A 20,649-nucleotide genomic window follows, 5' to 3' on the forward strand; every position below is an offset into this window, starting at 1 on the left:
GCCAGACCTAGGACAGGAAATAAAAAAGGCAGTAAAAATATATATATATATATATATATATATATATATATATATATATATATATATATATATATATATATATATAAACAAAAAATTGGGATGAGTGAATTTAAATGAAAGTTGGAAGATAAAAATAGAATTTTTTTTTTAAATTTGGGATGCTGCTACCAATTTTGAATTTGCAACATCTTTGTTTGGCAGGCAGGACACACAGACAAATGTGGGTGTTTAAATAAAAGTCTATGGACATGAAAAATAATAATTTTTCCTGTCATGAGACTTACATTCAATACTTTACAGTTCAGTCTCACTTTGCCAGACTGGCCTTCTGGTCAAGAAACATCTACCTTTATTTGCTCATGAACCAAATTAAATCCCTAGTCTGAGTTGTGTGAAGGATGATCAGGGTCCATTGCTTGATTAGATCCTAATATTTCATTTAGGCTAACTTGAAAGAGAAAAGAATTGCTAAAAAATTGTCTCTCTCTTGCTCTTTGTGCAAAAGGCTGGTTCCTGATTCCAAAATTGGAGAAAATATGCATGTTCAAGAACAAAATCAAGTTATATTGTTTGGTGTTTAGCAGAAAACACTTCACTTAAAATTGCAGAAGTCATGAAAGTTGGGCTGCTTAGTATTGCCACAGACGGGAGTAGTGATTATGATGAAAAAAAGTTGTACTCTGTGTAAGAGACTTTGACAATGAAAAGAGCAAAGTCAGAGACTTTCATTACCAGAAATAACATAAGATTCTATCTGAGAAAACATTTTTTTTATTTGCTTGAAAATGCTTTAAATAAACATAAGTTGGCAGAACTGTTTGGGGTTTTCAGCTGATAATGCATCAGTGATGACTGGAATTCATAAAGGAGTTGCATTCTATATTTTGATAAATGTCTCCGTCATTGTACATATCAGGTTGTCCCTGTCATTTGATGCACCTTGCTGCAGGAAAGGCTGCTGATAAATTAGAAGAGAACTCCTGAAGTATCAAGTTGGCATTCTACCAGACAACGTTCTTCATGCAGAGTTGATGTGCAATGGCACCTTGTTTCCCAGCTAAAAGACCCAATAACTGGAAGATATAAATTTCCCCTTCTTTGTCAGGTTATGAAAGGAATATTGGTTCTTTACCATTCTAGTGCTTTGAGAGATTGTTCAGTATTGTTAACAAAAATAAAACTGAATTCAGATCCAGGCTCAGTAACCCGATGCCAAGTGCTCTACTGGTGTGCAAAACATTCATAGTCTCAGCTGGTACAAAGTGTTTTGAAATACAATATGAGAGTTTGTTGCATTTTAAAGCTAAAAGTGCTACATATGAAAATTTGAAGCAGTAATTGATGTTAAAAAACCAGAGGGGAAAATAAATCATTTTGTACATATGCTCATTGAATTTGTATCATGTGGATTACCCTTTTTCTGCTCAGAATACCATATTTTTTCCACTTTGATTACACTTTTTTCTTGCCAGGGGTTGGCATGTATGCATTAGGGCTAGTTTGACTATATTATTTTTCAAAATTCTATCTAGGTACTTTATTCAAAACTTTATTTCAGATGTCAAAGAAAGATGGAAGTGCGTGATGGTAACTGATTTTGTAATTTTTTTTATTTCAGACATCAAGAAGAGAGGGATGAGCTTAATAAGAGACACAAACAAGAGATGGAAGAGTTGTTGCAAGAGAGAGGCCTTTCCCTTATGACTGCTACCCCTATTATTTCAAGTACTGATGGAAGGGTACAAACTGCCCAAATTCTAAGCCCTCTGCCAATGACCACTCTAACACCTCCAATGGCACCACCATTGCCAACATCTCTGATGAACAGTGTGGAAAGGGCTTTTCAGGCTCATTTTACTACATCCACAAGCGAGGGAACAGAATTCAACCCACAAAGTATGCCTGGAAAATTGTCATTTAGTGAAGAACTATCACAGTTTGTGGAAAACTTTTCCAGCAGACAGAAGGACAAAACTGATGAAATGAAAATGTCTCCCAGGGAATGCCAGCCTGATTTGGAGCTATTTTCAGGCACCTTATGGAAGGAGGGCACTGATACAGTAGGACAGAAGAAAGATTGTGATAATTCTTGTTCAGTTGCAGATGATGTGCAGAAATCAAAAATTCCAGAAAAAGTACAATATATTTTTTTGCCTCACGCAGTGTACCCTTCTTCTATACATCCATTCAGTAACATCCCCTTTGGAATACCACATGTGCAGGGCAATAGATTTAAAGGTGTTTTTGCACCAGGTGAACAAAGAACAGCAGTTCCTATGTCCCCATGCATGAGAGAAGCAGGTTCTTCAACATCTTCAGTCCATTCCACACTTTCTCCATTGTCCAGTAGCCCAGTCTTGGAAACAAGTACTTGTTCTCAGCTCACAAAAGCCGCCCAGGCTCCTAAACCTCTTCCTTCTTCAACCCAGGGAGAAAAGCCTTAGCATAAATACCACATGTCTTTCATTACTTGTTTCACATAAATTCATACATGTACTAGCTTAAGCAGGAAAGGACCATGTAAAAAGTGCATTTGAAGTATCATATCCATTAACTTTCATGCTTAGGAACAAGATGAATGTTTCTTGAAGTTGGGAGCAATTAAAATGTTAGGACAAAAAGAGTTAATGGAAAGAGTTGTAAAAATTTTTGAACAAATTTTTTTTTACATTATGCTGGCATTAAGGGACCTATGCTGCATTCCACAGTTAGGGGTTGCATGCTACATGCATTTCAGTTTCATTTTGTGAGATGGATAGAATGTATGGCTTTCATATTTGTTGCTACTTTTATTTGTTGTTAAATACAACCCTACCGCCCAGTATTTCTTTCCAAATGTGGAAATCAGCTTAACGAGTTGCTGAGATGTCTATTGAACTGATCTGTCAAAAAAGTGGCAGTGAAATCACTTCTGACACCAGGTTGTTTAGGTAGTGAAGTTGATCTGTAACAATTGGCATAGTGTCAGTGTCCAAAATGGTTTTGTCCATATGCTGTGATCAAACAGATGACATTTCTTTGCTGTAATGGGGCATTTGCATGTGATACTATATTATTTACAGATGAGTTGGAGGTGAAACAGAATTTTCAGAATTCATCTTGTGGTGCTTTCAGTGTTGTGCTAGGTTCAGAAATGAGGACTAGCAAAGGAATGTTTTTGAGGGTTCTGTGATCAATACTGTAAGATGCTCATCTTGACCACCGTAGTGTAATACCAGTATTTGCATTTCACAATCTTTAGTAAGATATTCTATTATTATAGAAGATACTTAACTGAAGATCTTGTACAGTGAATTGGTTTTATCCCAGCGATAATTTATACAAAGACACAAAAATAAGATGTCATCTTATTGTAACTTTAGTTTTGTTTCATTGTAGAGAATAGTTCAGTTTGTATTGTAAGATAATTTTTTCAAATTGTATTGACCTGTTCCATTGGAAAGATCGTTTTCAACTATCATCACTTTATTGGTATCCAACCACTTATTGGAACTTTACAAACATAAGGACAAGTTAGCTAAAGCTTAATCAGCTATACTATCAACCATGCTTGAATTTAAAAGAAAATCAGCTATCTGTAACCAAATTATAGTGTGACCTCGCTATAACACGATGGTTGGGGTCCATAGAACCCTACCATGTTATAACTAACCGAGTGAGTTAGCTGAAGAAAATGATGCATTTACCAAAAATTGGTATGGGTGGGGTGGGCTGGGGTAAGAAAAGTGGCGGAAAAATAGTTGCTTTTGATTAAAGGAAGACAAAACTAGTGTGAAATACATTTGTATATTGACAGCTTACACTTGTGTTGTACAATCTTGAAAGCATTAAGTACTGTACATATATTTGAAAAATCCATGAATTTGAGTAAAGATTACATGTTATAAAATTCATGTATCAGTCTTCTACTATTAGAAAACACAAATAACACATTAAAAAAATGGTAGTCCTTATTTGATCTATATCCCAATTTCAACAAACGTGTTGTTAAATAATTCAATACGATATTGATGCCAGTAGCACATGGCTATAGTTGTTTACATGCTACATGTACATGTACTTAAATTGTCCTTGATTTTTGTCAGTTGGAGACGGCTGTCATCTTGTCAAGACTACCAAGGGGATATGGCTCTTTGTAGGGAAATGTAAATGTGTGAACAAATTAAACAGTGACAGGCAGATACCTATGGTTTGAGAAGATTGGAAATTTAATTTTTGTTTTATGCTACCATTCATAGTGATTGTAAACATGAATGTTTTTTTGTGAAAGGGAAATGTTCACAACACAGTAACATGTTCCAGTCACTTTGGAAACTGCAACAATTCATCCTGTTCCATTGCTTTAATATAAGTTTGGTACTGACTTCCTTTGATGAAAGGTGCTTTGTTTTATGGACGATTGTTGCTTGCTTACTTTGACGAAGGGTGCATGTATTATTGAAGTCACAGCAAAAGGAAAACTTTGTAGAACTAAACAAATGCCCAGTTGTCATTGTGGCGGCAACATTAAATGTGTAGAACAGTGATTGAGACTGAAATTATTGTTTCATCTGCTTAGTATTTATATGGCACTATTGATGCTGCAAAGGTAATCAGGTTTCTTTGAAGTTCTAGTAAAACTAATTTTTGTTCTGGATACATAAAAAAAAAGAAAGAAAAGAATTAGTCATCATTTGATTGATTTTAGCATTTCCTGTTCATGCTGTCATAGGTTTTTCATTGTAGCTAGTCAGGTAGCCTGACTATTTGAGTGTATCACAACATACAGTACTCGGGCACGGTGTCAGCATAAGTTCACTATGATATAACATGCACTGTTAAGATGGTTTGTTAGTATGAACAAAAGATTTGTTTACGTAACAGTAGATAGTTTCCAGTGCACATTATATCAAAGTCTGTGGTTTCCTTTCATGGTGCCTTTGAATTTCTCTGTTCCAAACCCAAGATTGCATATACAAGTGGAAACTGCTAACAGTGTTGTTGTCCCCCCACCCTTGTCAGATGGTACATTTTGCCGCCAATAGGGGAGCAACAAAATTGCAATTTGCAACATTGTCAGAGCCTAACACGATCCCTGAATAAACATTTTACACCTTATTAAGTAAATAAATTTTGTGGTTTATGAAAAAAAGACCTGTACGTGCAATTTTGGGAGCCACACCACAATCGTGTTATATCCGAATTTGTGTTATAATGGAGTTCATTATAGCAGGGTCACACTAGTGATGTATTTTAGCCCATTGTACATGACCTTGAGAAAGAATAATAAGGTGAACAGTTAAATAGAGAAATGAAAGAAATTTTTTCTAATTTTGTTTGCCTTAGAACCTTGTTTTTTCTTTCTTTTTCTAACATTATAGGATTCCGTAATTCTATGCATTTTGCAGAATGTGAAGATAAATACTAGCAAAATAAATAATTAATTTGCACTGAGATTATAAACTTGGTAAGCTGATGTTAAATTGAAGTTAGAGATAACAGAAAGGGACAGTTAAATTTGACAGTCTTGAACTTAACAGGTTTATGTTCTTCAAGGCATAGTAAAAGATGCTTTGAAGAAGAGTTCCATGATGCTGCTTGCACATACATTGCTTATCAAGTACGGTAGATAATACAGTAAACATAGTAGCATTTATTTTGGGGTTCTAATTACACAAACAGTGGGAAACCTTAAACAAGATTCCAATTTGAAAGTTATTGGTTCTTTTTGGGAAGTTTAGAATTAGGAAACGTGCATGTATAGTCATATAACTATTGACATTGTAAAATAATAACAGCATTTCAGTCATTTTGGCTATTTTAGAGTATGTTGTGTAGCAAAGTAATTTTATCCCCCTCACTTCTGTAGGTTAAATGTCATCCAGACAAGGGAATCTTTGCTGACAAGGTGCTATTTCCAAAATTTTAGGATTACTTTTGCAAGTAGCTACATATCTTTCTGATTTCGAATCAAATTTGATAGAAAGTATAGAAGCATTAACTTGCATGCTATAGACAGCACTTACAGATGCAGTTTATGAACAGTTCATTATTGCAGAATACTGTATTTGATACCACTTGTATTTTCAAAATGACATTTTTGTGACTGACTATTAAATTGCAGAATACTGTATTTGATAACACTTGTATTTTCAAAATGACATTTTTGTGACTGACAAACCTGCTTACTGATTTGGATATATTAAATGAACATTACCAAAGGTGCTGTAAATAGCTACGCTGGCATGTTTCATTGCTGAAATATTTATTTATTGCTTTAGTTTTAAGAATGGTTATTATAATAGATAAATGCCCAATAGAAACTAGGCTTGGACTCTGTTTGCAATTTCTTGGTGTGACAATCATTCACAATACGCTGATAGTCAACAATAATTCTTTCATAAAGGGTTTTTGTATCTTTTTTAAACAGCACATATTTATGCAAGAGCCTTGTCCAAGGAAAATTTTGATTGGATATATGTTCCCATATGTCAAAGTTGACTATACAGACATCTTCATAGTAAAGGTGCATGGTTTATTTGGAAGCCTACCCATACTTACTTATCATATTAAGTATGTTTGAGATTCTCTTTACTGAATTCATGCAAGTATTATTTGTATCTACATAATTACGAATGACAATTCATCCATTATATGTACATATCGGATCTGATGTGCCAAGAATATAAACTTGTTCAAATCTTAAACTTTTGCATATTAATAACAGATTGGTTTTTTATGTCCTGATTTAGGCTATGATGAATTGTTTTGCTTCCTTTGAGATAAACCTTTACTGATATATGCCTGTCTATAACAACAGGGTATGTGTTCATCTGTGTAGAGTAGGAGTTAAATTGTATCAAGCTTACACATTGACTTTGGCTAGTAGTTGATGCACTGGTAAACATGACTTTGCTGCGGTTCTTATATTAAATGATAATAAAAAAAAATCCAAAGGCATTTGACAATGTCAAAATGTATGATTATTGATTGCAATAAATTGGTCCTGGCATACAGCTTAAAATGTTTGTATTTGAATTTTCATTTGCCCAAGATATTTGGGACTATAACTTTCATAATCATAATATCTGATTTACGTTAAGAACCGTTCTAATCTACATAAACAGTACTTGAGAAATGCTGAGGAATAAATTGTCCAGTTGGTCTGTCATTTTTTGGTTTGGCTGTTGTTTAGCTCTCCTATTATCAGTACCAATTTCACTTCTATAGTTGGGTCTTCTGTATTGAAATCATTTGGAATGGTCATGCCAGTAAAGAGCAGTGATATTTGGCATTTGGCTCTCTTTACCAGCACATTATGAAACAAAGACTATTTGACCTACCTTTTTATTGAGTGGCTTTAGTTCTGTCAGTTTATTAGACACAATGTACCCTTGTAAGAACAGCAGTAAAGAATGATAAAGAGAATCCCACCAGAATGCAGAAATGGTCAATATGAGCAGTTTTATGTGTGTGTGTGTGTATATATATATATATATATATATATATATTAAAGAACAGTAGAAACTTCAGATTTTATGTATTGTCAAAAGTCCATTTTAAGTCAGTAACAAATGATATAGTTTAAAAGCATTGTGAAATGAAGGATTTATTCACATTTGACTTATGCAATTTAAAAATGGAAGTTGCACCAAAAACCTTGCTTAACAAGCATCATTGTTATCTTCATTCTCATGTAAATGACAACAACTGCAAATTTCATTTCAATATTTACTTTGAATTCATTTGTTTCTTCATGTATCAGTTTTCATGGTTTTGCTAAAAGTAAAATTTTTGTTGGTGCTCATATTCATGGGTTGAGGAAGGCATCTTATTTCCACAGAAGGATATTGTTTCCTGGTCTTCAAATTCCGTGAAAATTGGTACCTCATGAAAATGGTGAATTGACAGTAAATTATAGAAGTTAGTAGTGATTTGTGTTTTGTTATAAACACTGTGCATTTAAAAGAATTGTCAGATTGAAATGTGATGTTGAAATGGAGATGAGAAATTTTTGTGGTATTTTAAAAGTATGTGATTGGATATATAAATGTGGTTCAAGAAATAATTGTGATATACATTTATCAAATTGAGATAATGTGAGCTATTGAGGGTGCATGGAGATCATGTGTGTGTCAGTGGTGGAGTCAGAGAGAGAGAGAGAGAGAGCCATTAATTTTACAAGTAATTTTGAGAGTGAATGTTTGGGAGGAGTATTATGAGAAGTGTTCATTTGGAATGTACAAATTATATATGTACTTTAATTATCTTATGGTCAGTATTAAATCGTCTTCAACTTGGATCTGTTTTGGACAAGTTCATTAGATTTCACATACAGTGCTGATTCTATTTGGCAGGTGACAAAATCTAGTGACAGGTCATTACTATCCTTAGTTACTACAGTAATTTGATTTGGTAATTTACAAAACAGTCTGATAAAAGTCTGCTTATATCAAAAGGAGCAAATAATTGAATATGAATGAATAAAGTTGCAGAATTTATTAGTGTATTTTTAAATATGCTTGTGATAAACCTTAAAGAGTTGTAAAGTATTGGTAATCATGGGTGGACTAATATCAGCTTAGTGTAATGTGCAACTAGCTTTATAAACAATTTAATATGAATGGCAAGGAAAGCCAGTTTGTCATGGCTGCACTCCTTTTATATTAGCACTTACATCTGATATTTTTAGATCAGTGCTTACAATTTTGTTGATGAAAACCAGCAGTTAAACCAATTGGTGGATGTTTTCTCGGTCTAGTGTAACCTTTTAGAACCATGTGGTCATTGCTGTTTTACCCTGGATACTAAAATCTTTAAAAATAAAGTTGCTATAATTGGTTTCACATGAAGCATGGATTGCATGGTTGAATGAAAATTACAGTTTTGAGAGAATTTATCTAGTTTATCCATGTGCCATATTCTGCTTAAAAAAAATGCTTTGGTGTTGTGGAGTAGATAAGGAATATGTATCAAACTTGCATATAGCTTTATTGTTTAATTTCATTCCAAGTTCCATGTATGGCCAAAAATTCACATTACATGAAAGATGACTCTGAGATCATTTATTATATAAACGGTTCCTGTTCTGGAACTTTTCAAAATTATAGAGTGAATTTAATGTATATAATTAGCTTTTGTCATTTGATAGATGCCACAATCTTTTTGCATTAATATACTTTTTATTGTTACATTAAATTGTTCTGTTCCACATATTCTTTTTAATTGGACAAATCATGGTATTGTGTGATCAAATTATCATTTTTTCCAATGCTTGTCAAATCAACTGAAAGAGATTCTGGGGTAGTTGTGATGTTTAACAAATTGCTAGTTTTTTGGTGGATGATTATTTGGCTTGATATGTGAAAGATAACCACTGAAAATAATATAACGTTTGATGACATTGATAATAATATTTGATATTTCAACTACTAATACCTGCACTGGAAATTATTCAAATTAAGTTACCTGCTTTATTAATACTATACTTTTGGACCACTGTATGCCAGGTGAGCATAGGTCCACTTTGCTTCGTTCTAACATTATTCTGCAGCTTTCAAATTTTAAAAAAAAAAGCAGCTGTTCAGTTTCAGATAGTCCTTACATTGCTTTAAATGATAAATCAACAAGTCATTGGGACATAATAAAGTTACTATTATATAATAACAGCAATGGACATAAGAGCAGTTCAGACTGGTCACTATTTCCATTGTAGGTATTTTTCTAGTATGCAACAGAGTGGATGGTGTTCCATTTTGGTGTGTTTACCCCCTACCATGGGAATCACATAATCTATCAACTCTATGGACATTTTGATTCATTGTCTAGTAATTGAGGAACTGTGGAACATGAGCATGCCCACAAATAAAAAAGTTTTTACCTGGCCATTTAAACATAATTTTTTCATTCCTTTTTGTGTCATAAATTATGATCTTTGTTTAAAATAGCAAGAATCAAGTAATATACCTGTAATGAGGGTCAATTATAATTTATATTTATCTTGAAGTTTAAAATGGTTTTAAGTAGATTTTAAAACATTACCAGAATTATTCATATTTGGTCCATCTGAGGCAAACTTAATAAGTTGTTAACTGCCATTGTTGCAGAAGCAAATTACTCATTGACATGCAGAATGGAATTTTTTTCTTTGTTTAAATTGTCATCTTTCACATATTTAATAATTTTGTTTCGACTAAATTGAAGTGAAACTATTGTAAAGGTCTTTGGGAATTTTTTTAGAATTGGAACATTTTGTTGGGTTGGGTTTGGGCTTTTAAAAAAATTGTTTTTTAGTTCACCTGGCCATAAGGCCATGTAAGCTTTCAGTATGGTCCTTCATCCATACATAATTGCTGTTAATAACTTTACCTTAAAGACCATTTGATCAATTTGCACAAGATTTAACAGAGAGCATCAAGGTCTTTCAGATTTGTTTGATGTATGCCAATGCATTGACCAATATGGTCAGTGTAACTACAAATATAGAAACATTTAAATAACTTCTCAAAAACTGCACAACAGAATTTGACTAAATTGGGCAAAAACTTTCTGGTATAATGGTCTTTAAAACCTGTTAAAATGATGTCAGTCCATCATCTAATATGGTTGCTGTTACTTAGAATTGAAAAATCTTTATATGACTTCTTTTGAATAACTGCTTGACAGAATTTGACCCAATTTTACAGAACACATCCTGCAACAAATATACTTTTAAATTTATACAGGTAGAGCTGAGCTGATCTCCCATCAGATAGGGTTGTCTTTGCTAAAAGTAGAAAAACCTTTAAATGACTTCCTCTAAAAAACATCACAACAGAACAGTTGTCAGACTTGACAGAAAGCATCCAGGCTTTCAGAATTAAACAAAATGATGGAAATCAAATGTGGCAACAATTGCTGAAAATAGATTAAACTTTAAATGACATATAAACGATTGTTCAAAAGAATTTGACCAGATTCAACAAAGACATATAGGAATAGATGACTTACAAGTAAATAAAGATGATCCACAAAAAATATAGCCACAATTACTAAAAATAGAATATCTTAAAATAATTAAGAAATCTTCAATATCTCTTCTGGAAAAATCGGTTGTGTTTGACCAAATTTAAAAAAAACCAACATCCAGCCATTAAGGCCTTTAAATATTGTACCGATGATGCCACTCTGCTGTCAGATATGGTCACTTTAACTAAAATGAGAATAAACTTAGTAACATTTTTCAGAACCTGCTCAGCAGATTTTTTCATTTTCAACATTAAATATTCTGGAATTTAAAGACTTTAAAATTTGTAAAAGTGATACCAGTTCATGATCAGATATTAGCCATCATTATTACTAATAGAACATCCTTTAAATGGCCTTAGCAATAAAAAAAATCATTTAAACAGAATTTGAGTAAACTTTAAAGAAAGTCTCTTGGCATGAAGGGGTTTAAGTTTGTACAAATGATGCCAGTTTCTCATCCAAAATTGTTTCTGTTGTTAATATCAGTGTAAAAAAAATTATATTAATATTTTTTATAAAGCGTCATAATAAAATTTGACCAAATTTAACAAAAAGCATCAAAGCTTGAAGGCCTTTTATATTTAAAGAAATTATCCTGATGTTTAATAAAATTTGACATCCATTCTTAAAAGTAGTCAAATATTTACAGAAATGTACCTGAAAAAAATGATTAACAGATTAACCACAATTTACAGAAAAGATCTTGGCCTAAACATTTCCATATTAGACATGGTGCTGATGTGTCGTTAAATATTGCATAAGATATAAACACTTGAGCAAACTTCAGACAGCATTGACAAAACTTGGAAAGTATCCTCCTGACCCAGCGCTGTTGCATTTGGTTTTAAGGGCTATATCAGCCCGGTGAGCAATTTCAGTCCCACTTTGACTACTTGTTGATTTGATGCTACAAGTTTCACATGGAAGTAAAATTTCATCAATTTTTGCAGTATGCTTTCTTCATTTATCTAGGAAAAGATTATTAAAATGTCAAATGTGGTTTTCTTTCATCCCATAAAATAAACACCTACCCAGATAATTTTGTAGGAAAATTGGAAACTCGTCTTGACAATAAGACTTGAACTTGGCCCAATATCTAAACAATAACTGCATACTTGGCAGAAAGATCTGTATAAAATTTGTATGATTTGGTATGCATGTTGCCAAAGTTAAGGATGAGATTATATACATTTTGTATACACAGTCACTTTTTTTCCATACTAGTGTATAGTTAAAAAAAAATTGAATAATATTTTGTCATACAATATAGATTTTAATATTTAATTCTGTTATCTTTATACTAACATCAGACTTTCTTTGATTGTCAAGCCTGTTGGCACTGATTCAAGTGCCCCTTGAAAACTGCTTGCATTGCCAACTAAAAATAGTAATAACTATGCTCAGTGACATGACAGCTTTGAATATGGTCACTTTCAAGTATGGGTCCCAGATTATAGCACATGTTGATTTAATTGTTGTTTTCATTGGGTCAGTTACATTATTGCATTTAGTCTTTAAAGTTGGGCATGATAAATCCTGCTTATTGTCTGATTGTGATGTAAGGACAGGGAATACGCATGCTGTACACTTTTCTTTGCTAACCCTTGGTTTACTACTCACTGGTAGGAGGCTTGTTTAAAATGGCTTGTGCAACAAAGATTTTCCTTACATAATGATATGCTGGTGCAAGCAATGTCTATGAAATGAGCAAGCCCAAAATTCACACAAACTTGTTGGGCATACATGATTTGGGACCTCCAAATCCTTGACTTGTCAGTGGTGTAAATTTTTATCCCAGTTTGGTGTTTTCCTGTGATGGAAGTAAGCATTAAGATGTCTTTTTATAATGGACCTGGGGCAGTTTATGATAAACGTTTTGTTGTGATACATACATACACACACACCCATATATATATATATATATATATATATATATATATATATATATATATATATATATATATATATATATATAGAGTGCACATTACTGTTAGCTAGGGCCTTGTATAAAGATGTGAAATTCTATACGAAACACATTTCAATTTTGGTCATTTTCATTTACACTTCTTGTAATCGCCATAGCTCTGCAACACTTAAATGTGAGTGGATGCCATGGGTAGGTGATTTGCCATTTGAAGGTTTAATATTTCAATTAAATTCCATCTTTTGTTCAGTAGGTCCTTGTAACCAACATAGCTAAAGAGTCATTCAGCACATTTTGATGCAGTTTTTTTTTCTTTCTTTGGTGTGCATGTGTTGTCCAGTAGACCTAGATGTGATGTTAACGGGTTTTGTCATACAGCTTCATTTCAGATAGTTATGGATTGTGACAATAAACCTAACATATTTACATGTGATGTTGCTTGCAACTGACATAGCTGAAGAACCATTCCACATTTTCTGATCAGTTTGGTTTGAACATTATCTCACTGCCTTGCATGTGCCTTGTATGGGTTTAAGCTGCCCTCTTGTTTGACATTGTTATGGCCCTTGTTTAGAATTTAGGTTTTCACATGGAATTTGGAATGTTTCACTCAGTAGTGCTTGAGAACCATTCAGGGTATTCTGAGGGAGTTTGTTAAAAACATTGTCTCATAGTCCTGAATGTGTTATTTATGCATTTTGTCTCCTCTGTTATATTTTGGACAGAATTATGGCCCTTGTTGATGAACTTGACATCTTTTATGTGCGGTGTTGCTTGTAATCGGTATAGCTCAAAAACCAGTCAATGTATTGTGATGCAATTTGAGTTTAACAATGTTTTATAGATCTAGCTGCGCCTTTTATGGGTTTTTTTTCTTGTCCATTTTGGACTGGATTAATTAGGTTTTTTTCAGTGTGGGATCCTATGTGACTTGTCACTCTTTATAGTTCTTGCCTGGATCAGATGATCCTGTAAATTTTCATGAGCATTGACTGAAATAATTTATAAAACAAAGTAACAAGTAGCATCCAATCATAGCAGTGACTTAAATATCTTACATAATTGTACCTATAAATACTGATGAGAACTCATGACAAACAGGTTAAATAAGTTTTGTACCATATGTAAAATAAAAATGTTTGTGTTTGCTTTTAAGAATAGTGAAATTCATTCACTTGAACTTCCTCAAAATGATTTTTTAAATTTGGCAGTACTGTGCAGTCATAAATTGCTACAAGCATTGGCTGTAGTAACTTGTTTACTAGGAGCAAATAAATGAGCCCAAATGGTTGTATGTTAAGATGATAAATTAATGATGAGGGGTTGATGAATTGAAAATAGTGTAACAACTTGAAAAGATTGTAAACAGTGAAAGTGCAATTTAGTGACACTCAGGTGTCGCGATTTGTTGAGAAAGTTGACTGTCTGAATAGTCCAGTCTACTAATGGAGATTTGATTCATATTACATAAAAGTGTAGTAATATATTTGGCGTCTGTATGCCTTACTGTGTAAAGGCATTGGTTACAAAAAGTTGCTTTTCACACAGTAGAGAAGCATTAACTTGTGATAATAAGAACACAAAGAGATTGTACGTTTTATTAATTCTCTTTGAGGTTATATTTTTGGAATTCTTTCACAATACAATGCAAATTCAATGGCTTTTGCATTAAAGAGTGCTGCAAAGAGATGCTGTTCTGTTGTATTTTACATAAATATTGGATGTCCTTCACAGTACAGTCAAACCTGTCTATAAAGAACACCTTAGGAACCATAAAATATGACCCTTAGTGGACAATGGAATACATATTCCATGACTTTAACAAGCACAAAGTAAATTTTTTCCAGACTGTGCTCTCTAAAAACCATCTTGAGTAGCCAAAGGCAACCAATCTACTTCCACATCAGTGTGGAACAAAGTGACTTGGCTAGTGAAGTTGGTCAAACACAAACAAGCACACTTCCCTTTGTTAAACATGTAAAACAAAGGAATGGACCGATTTTTCCACAATGACATCAAATGTAACAAGATGCAGCAGCAATATTTTCATATGTTCTGTGACAAGCCCACCCCAATTATTTGATGACTACATTTGGCTGGCATCATGGGTTTATTGTGGGAGAAATGCTGTTATTACATTTTGCCTCCACCGCCCCACAGACAACTGTTTACCACAGTAGTTGATTATATGGGGATTTCTGGCCCAAAATTTTATTTTGTATTGGATGACAACTTGATTGTCCCCCCCTCCATAGCCTCCTTAAGTTAGTCTTAACTACGAAAACAATTTTTCTGACACAGCAGTGTTTATTTCATTGTTGATTGCCAACACAAGGACATATTTTTGATCATCATCGCTGTCAAACAAAATAGGGGTTGACCCAGAAACACCCTCTGTAGTACTGTCCACTACTTATGTATTTCACACAAAATTTTACTGTAAAATTGCTAACAATTTTTATCTGATATTTCACACAAAATTACTGCAGCAACCAATCCAAAAAATCTACTTTGCAAAAATCAACATATTTTTTATATCCCAGCGCTACTGTGTTAATACCATACTCACAGAATCTGTTATCATTGAAATTACAAAGGCCAGATTTTGTTATAACATCCATCTCAATTTTGTGACAATTTGATTTTATTGCCATCATTTTGACATGACCACTAAAACTGTCTAACGCCGACTTATAATTATCAAATCCTATTACCTTACTGACATTTCTTTTTATTCCCTGGCTCGTTTCTTGACCTTATTAGATAATTTTAAGCAATACATTTTACTATATAATCCAATAAAAACTTATAATTTTCATAGCAACCTCATCTTTAAACTTTCCTATTTTTTATTGTCATCACAATGATATTCACCGTCTCTAGGATTATCAGAAAGATCAAAAAGATCCCCATGTTCATAAAATTCTTTGTAAATATCAGATTCTTGTACATGAGGGAATCAGTATCTGTAAATAGCAACTCTGCATCAGACCACTTGGCTTTAACAAAAATTGTTGTTGTTTTAGGGTTTAATGCCATTTTTCAGCACACGATAGGCCACACATGGCGGCCAGTATTAATGGTAGAGGAAAAACCCGGGAAAACCCCGCAAAGAACCACCGACCCACGAGAAGCTACTGGCGAGCTTTCTCACATACCCATATTAGCAGAATCCGAGACTCGAACTCACGCAGACAGAGGTGAGATGGCAGTGAACCATAACAGAGCGCTTTAGACCACTAGGGGGGCCCCCCCACAAAAATTGTGATGAAACTGGTCCATTAACATCTTTGATATTTCAAGCACTGCCTAATGACATAAACTGGTTTATTCAGCTTCAAGTTTTTCTTTCTCTTATGTATCGAGACAAGATTTTCATTTACATTTTCATACCAACAAAATTATCAGATGCTAGGCTGGGTCAAGTCCGTAGCTGCTGAAGCTGACATCTCTGAAATTTTCAAATATATCCACAAGCAACAACACGTCTTGATCAGATATAGATCATGATAACCTCCAAAGGTTTTACAAATTTTTTCCAAATTTGCTTAGTGTAAGCATAGTCATCATCGCTGACACTTTCAAGATTTAATCGAGAATAAAAGCTTTCCTGGTCAGGTAATCTTGTTTCATTAAATCTATCCCATTCGTCAAGATACTCATAAGGAACATTCCTTTTATTGTGAGTAATTTTGCTTTGTCACCAAAATGATCAAATTATTGAACTTTCCACATCCTTTATGTCGTTATAAATCTCAAAACGCAAAATGCGATCGGATTATAACATCAGAAGGATATAAGATGAAAGTAAAAGCAGAAGATGATATTGAATATACTATGTTTTTACATGATTTTATCTGGACATTGTTCAGTGAAGATATTCAAGTTGGAATGAAAGTTTATCATATCAATGATCAGTTCACCGACAATAACATTGCAAATTTGTCTGCAACAAGAAGAACATAAACAACATCTGATCAATGATTTGTATGAGGCTAGCAGAAGAGGTATTATTAGGAACATAAAACAAAACAAAAAAATGTTGGTCGCTGTATCTGTAATACAGGATATTTAAAGGTGATGATCAGAAAAAAATACTTATTTGTTATTTCTCACACAGATTTGTTTATGAGGTATTTCATGGACCTATCCCAAGTGGTTTAGTCCTCTACCACATAAATGGCATTATGACAGACAACCGTCTCGAAAATCTTGACATTGTTACTTCTAAAGAAAATACAAGACGTGGACGATTCAGTTTCAACAATCCCTCTAGACCTGTTATAGCAAAATACTCTGTTACAGATGAAGAAATATTATTTCCTTCAATATAAGCGGCTGCAAAGCATTTTAATATTCATCCAATTTAAGTAAATTATGTCGCTGATGGTACTGCATTATAAGGTTCTTGTCCCGGTAACGGATTATCATCGCCGTCGAGTTGCTGATCAAGTGGATTCCATGGTTTGGTATATTTATGTCCTGGTAATGTCCAACCTCCCTTTGGTTTCGGTAATTTGCCAATTATTTTATGTATATCCAGTCTCGATCCGATGACAGCTCTGTGATTGCAGTGCTGGCAATAGGCGACTATGTTATATTGCTCAAGGCACATATCTTTGTTCACATCTTCGCAACTACATTTATTTTTAGTCGCTTACTTAAATAACATTATCGTCGCATGTTGGAGTGCTAGCACTCTGGGTTTGCATTGCACAACCACTGGTAACTACGTTACCGACGATTGTATCACCGGATTTAACTTGTTTAAGAAACATACTTTTTCTCTTATCACAGACATCGCATATACTTTTTAGCATTTTCCTGTTATTGCTAGTTGTTTCTGTTGTTTCATCGATGTTGTTGGTTTTGGTTCTGCATTGGAGACAGTATGTTGTCATTTTATACTTGATGTCAGACAAAATTAACGCTAGATCATTTTCGATCCAAGTACCGCTTTACAATCATTGCTGACACTTGGAAACGGGTCAAATTGCAGAATAAACGTTGAAAAGTTAACTTGTTAACCAGATGACTTGGACACTTGCGACCCAGACATCTGCAAGATAAACATAACGCAATAATAACCACAAGTTGAAGTTCCAACTGGCTAAAGCGGATTAGAGTTCTAGTTTATTTTTTATAATTTTTTAGGGTGTATTGTTTGATAACATCACTTGGAGGAAGACCAAACGAGTCAAAGTATTTGTCATTGTAAAGAGCTACTCAGTGAGTTCCAGATCCGTTGTTAAATTCTTGTATATAAATAACACAGCTTTGATTATCTTTCGGTGATCTATCAGCTAACTCATCTTTGGAAAATACTCTGATAAATCCGCTAACATCTTTAAGTTTAGCAGCAGTTTCAAAATTGTTTAACACGGAAGATTTCATCATCTGGTTCCCGGTAGAATCAGTCCTCCTTCCCAACTTCCAAGAGTCCGTCTTTGCATTGGGTGTGCTTGCACGCTACCTTCTATCCCTTACAGGTTTGGTAATAGACTTCCAGCTATCCATGCTAGCAGTGGGCCTATAAATCCACCCCTGACCGCATTGCGGTTCATTCTTGTGTTTCTTTTATTTTTTTCATCATAGGAGTTTTTCATGCTTGTGTTATCGGCATTGTTTATAATCATTGATCAGATAAAACTGAACTGCAATCCATTTATAGAAATTGTTTGATACCGTCTTCAGATACAGCTTTTTGTGTTGTTCCTGATATTGCACCTGATGCTGCAGCTATACCCAACATTCCTAGCACAGGTAATATCTTTGGCAACAGTGCTGATGCTAAAGTAGCTATCGTTGTGCCGATTGATCCACCAAGGATCGCTTTCAATCTGGCAAAAGCTGTTATTTGTGCCACTGACAGATCGAGTATGAGAAGTTTCTTTTTCAGAATTTTGTTTATCTGTCGTTGTGTTAGAAGTAATTTTGTGGAACGCGATGCATTTTGCAATCTATTTTTTGGTGAAACTGCTTTTCATTTAGCTATAGTTAATGCTTGCTTTTGCATTTGTCCTTGTGACAAATCAATATCATGCAAAATATATGTTATTAATTTTATCAGATAAAATATTTTTAACACTACACCTGAACAGTCATTCTACCTTTGACAGCGTCAAGTGTTATGTGTCTGTCAGATGTTACAAGAACATAAGCAAAATATATGTTATCTGGAGAAACAGGAACCACTCCAAACGCCCATGTTAATTCGATGTCGTTGAGCTTATTAACATTAAAATTAAATATTCGGTAAAGAGATTGAAACTCTACAAGATATTTAAGATCCAGTATCAGCGTCCTGATATTTCTGCATTGCCACTATCTGATACATATACGCTTGAGATACATTTCTATTAGCATTATTTCCATAAACCACATGCATTTGATCGCTCGTTCAAGATATTACTTAGAACTGATTCTAAAAAATATTCATCTGACGTCAGCGTTATCAAAAATCCTTTTGTATTTGATTATTACGTTTATCGCTGAAACACAACAATATATGTCTCGGCAACTATTCGCTCGGGACCACTCCGATGGCCTAGTGGTTAGAGTGTCCGCTTTGGATGCGGGAGGTCGTGGGTTCGATCCCTGGCCAAGTCATACCAAAGACTTACAAAAATGGTACTAACAGCTGCCTCGCTTGGCGCAACATTAAAAATCCAAATCACACACACACACACACACACTATTCTCTCAGCGCTGTTGTTATTCGCCATGTTTAATCAGTAGAATTTCAAACAGCTTTTTGACAAACTTTGTTCTGGTTAAAATATATCTTTATGTTGTAACATTGTCTCAAGTTCTATTAGTTTTGAGATGGATATGACCACTTGTGGAATCCATAACGTGAAATCACATACTGGCATACAGTTATGAGCTAAAAGCAACAACTTAAGCCATGCATGTTGCTTAGGTCATGGACAGGTCTACGTCAGCCTTTTACGGCTCGCGGATGTTGTGTCTATGTAAATAAACTTGGTCGTGTCAGCAGCATCTACAAAATTCAGTGAGGCCTCTCCAGGATTGGGTTGGACGTTGGCGTCTAGTTGAATGTCAATCCTTGTGCTTGGCACGCAGTAGTTGTGGCACGATATTTGCTTCTCCCTGGGATACTTGCACACGCGTTGACATTTTGACTCCGCATACCACGACAATTCCCTCGAACAAGTATTTACCATTGGCAAGCCACCCCTTGTTACCGCCTACAGTCTCTGCCTTTGCCTATGGGGTAGACAATACATGAGCTTTTTAAGACGTATGCCATCGACATCACTGAGTTCTCAGCCAGAAAAAAGCAACACAAAAACATCTGCAGGCCATTTGACCATATTCACTCACTACTTATGAGCTGCTGCTGAATCTACTGACACGCTGGAAGAAATAGAACATTCTCGTCATAACCGAGCCCATTGCGGATGACTAGAAATACTACGACTTCGTGAAGCAGATGAACAAAGCCACCGTGTTTGTGCAAGTCATGGTACTGCTCATGGAGAAAAAGCCGATAGACGAAACACTTGTCGCCATTGAGAACCCTATGACATTAATCACTGATGTCGAAAAAGCCCCAGGTCCTGAGGATCTACACCGCAACCAAGCTAACATCCGAGTCTCAGATGATGTGATACTCGAAGGGCAAAAACAAATCCTACACGTCTCTTATGCCACTTAAAACACCAGAATGCTATGGTGTTGGACTTAGCTCAGTG

At 34.4% G+C, this 20,649-nt stretch overlaps 1 protein-coding gene across 1 annotated transcript in view; it reads left to right on the top strand.

Annotated features, from left to right (window-relative positions):
* The window catches only part of LOC149803904 (uncharacterized), a 61,357-nt gene extending 46,739 nt beyond the window's left edge, over nucleotides 1-14,618 (top strand). The window contains exon 13 of the mRNA XM_089954000.1: nucleotides 1,640-14,618. Coding sequence (XP_089810126.1) covers nucleotides 1,640-2,465 — 826 coding nt within the window. The 3' untranslated portion in view covers nucleotides 2,466-14,618. The remainder of the gene's footprint in view (nucleotides 1-1,639) is intronic.
* Nucleotides 14,619-20,649: the final 6,031 nt, after the last annotated feature.

The sequence above is a fragment of the Sinohyriopsis cumingii genome, chromosome 3 (genome assembly GCF_028554795.1).
Source record: "Sinohyriopsis cumingii isolate HCF-2022 chromosome 3, ASM2855479v2, whole genome shotgun sequence".
In the NCBI taxonomy this organism is placed as follows: Eukaryota; Metazoa; Mollusca; class Bivalvia; order Unionida; family Unionidae; genus Sinohyriopsis; species Sinohyriopsis cumingii.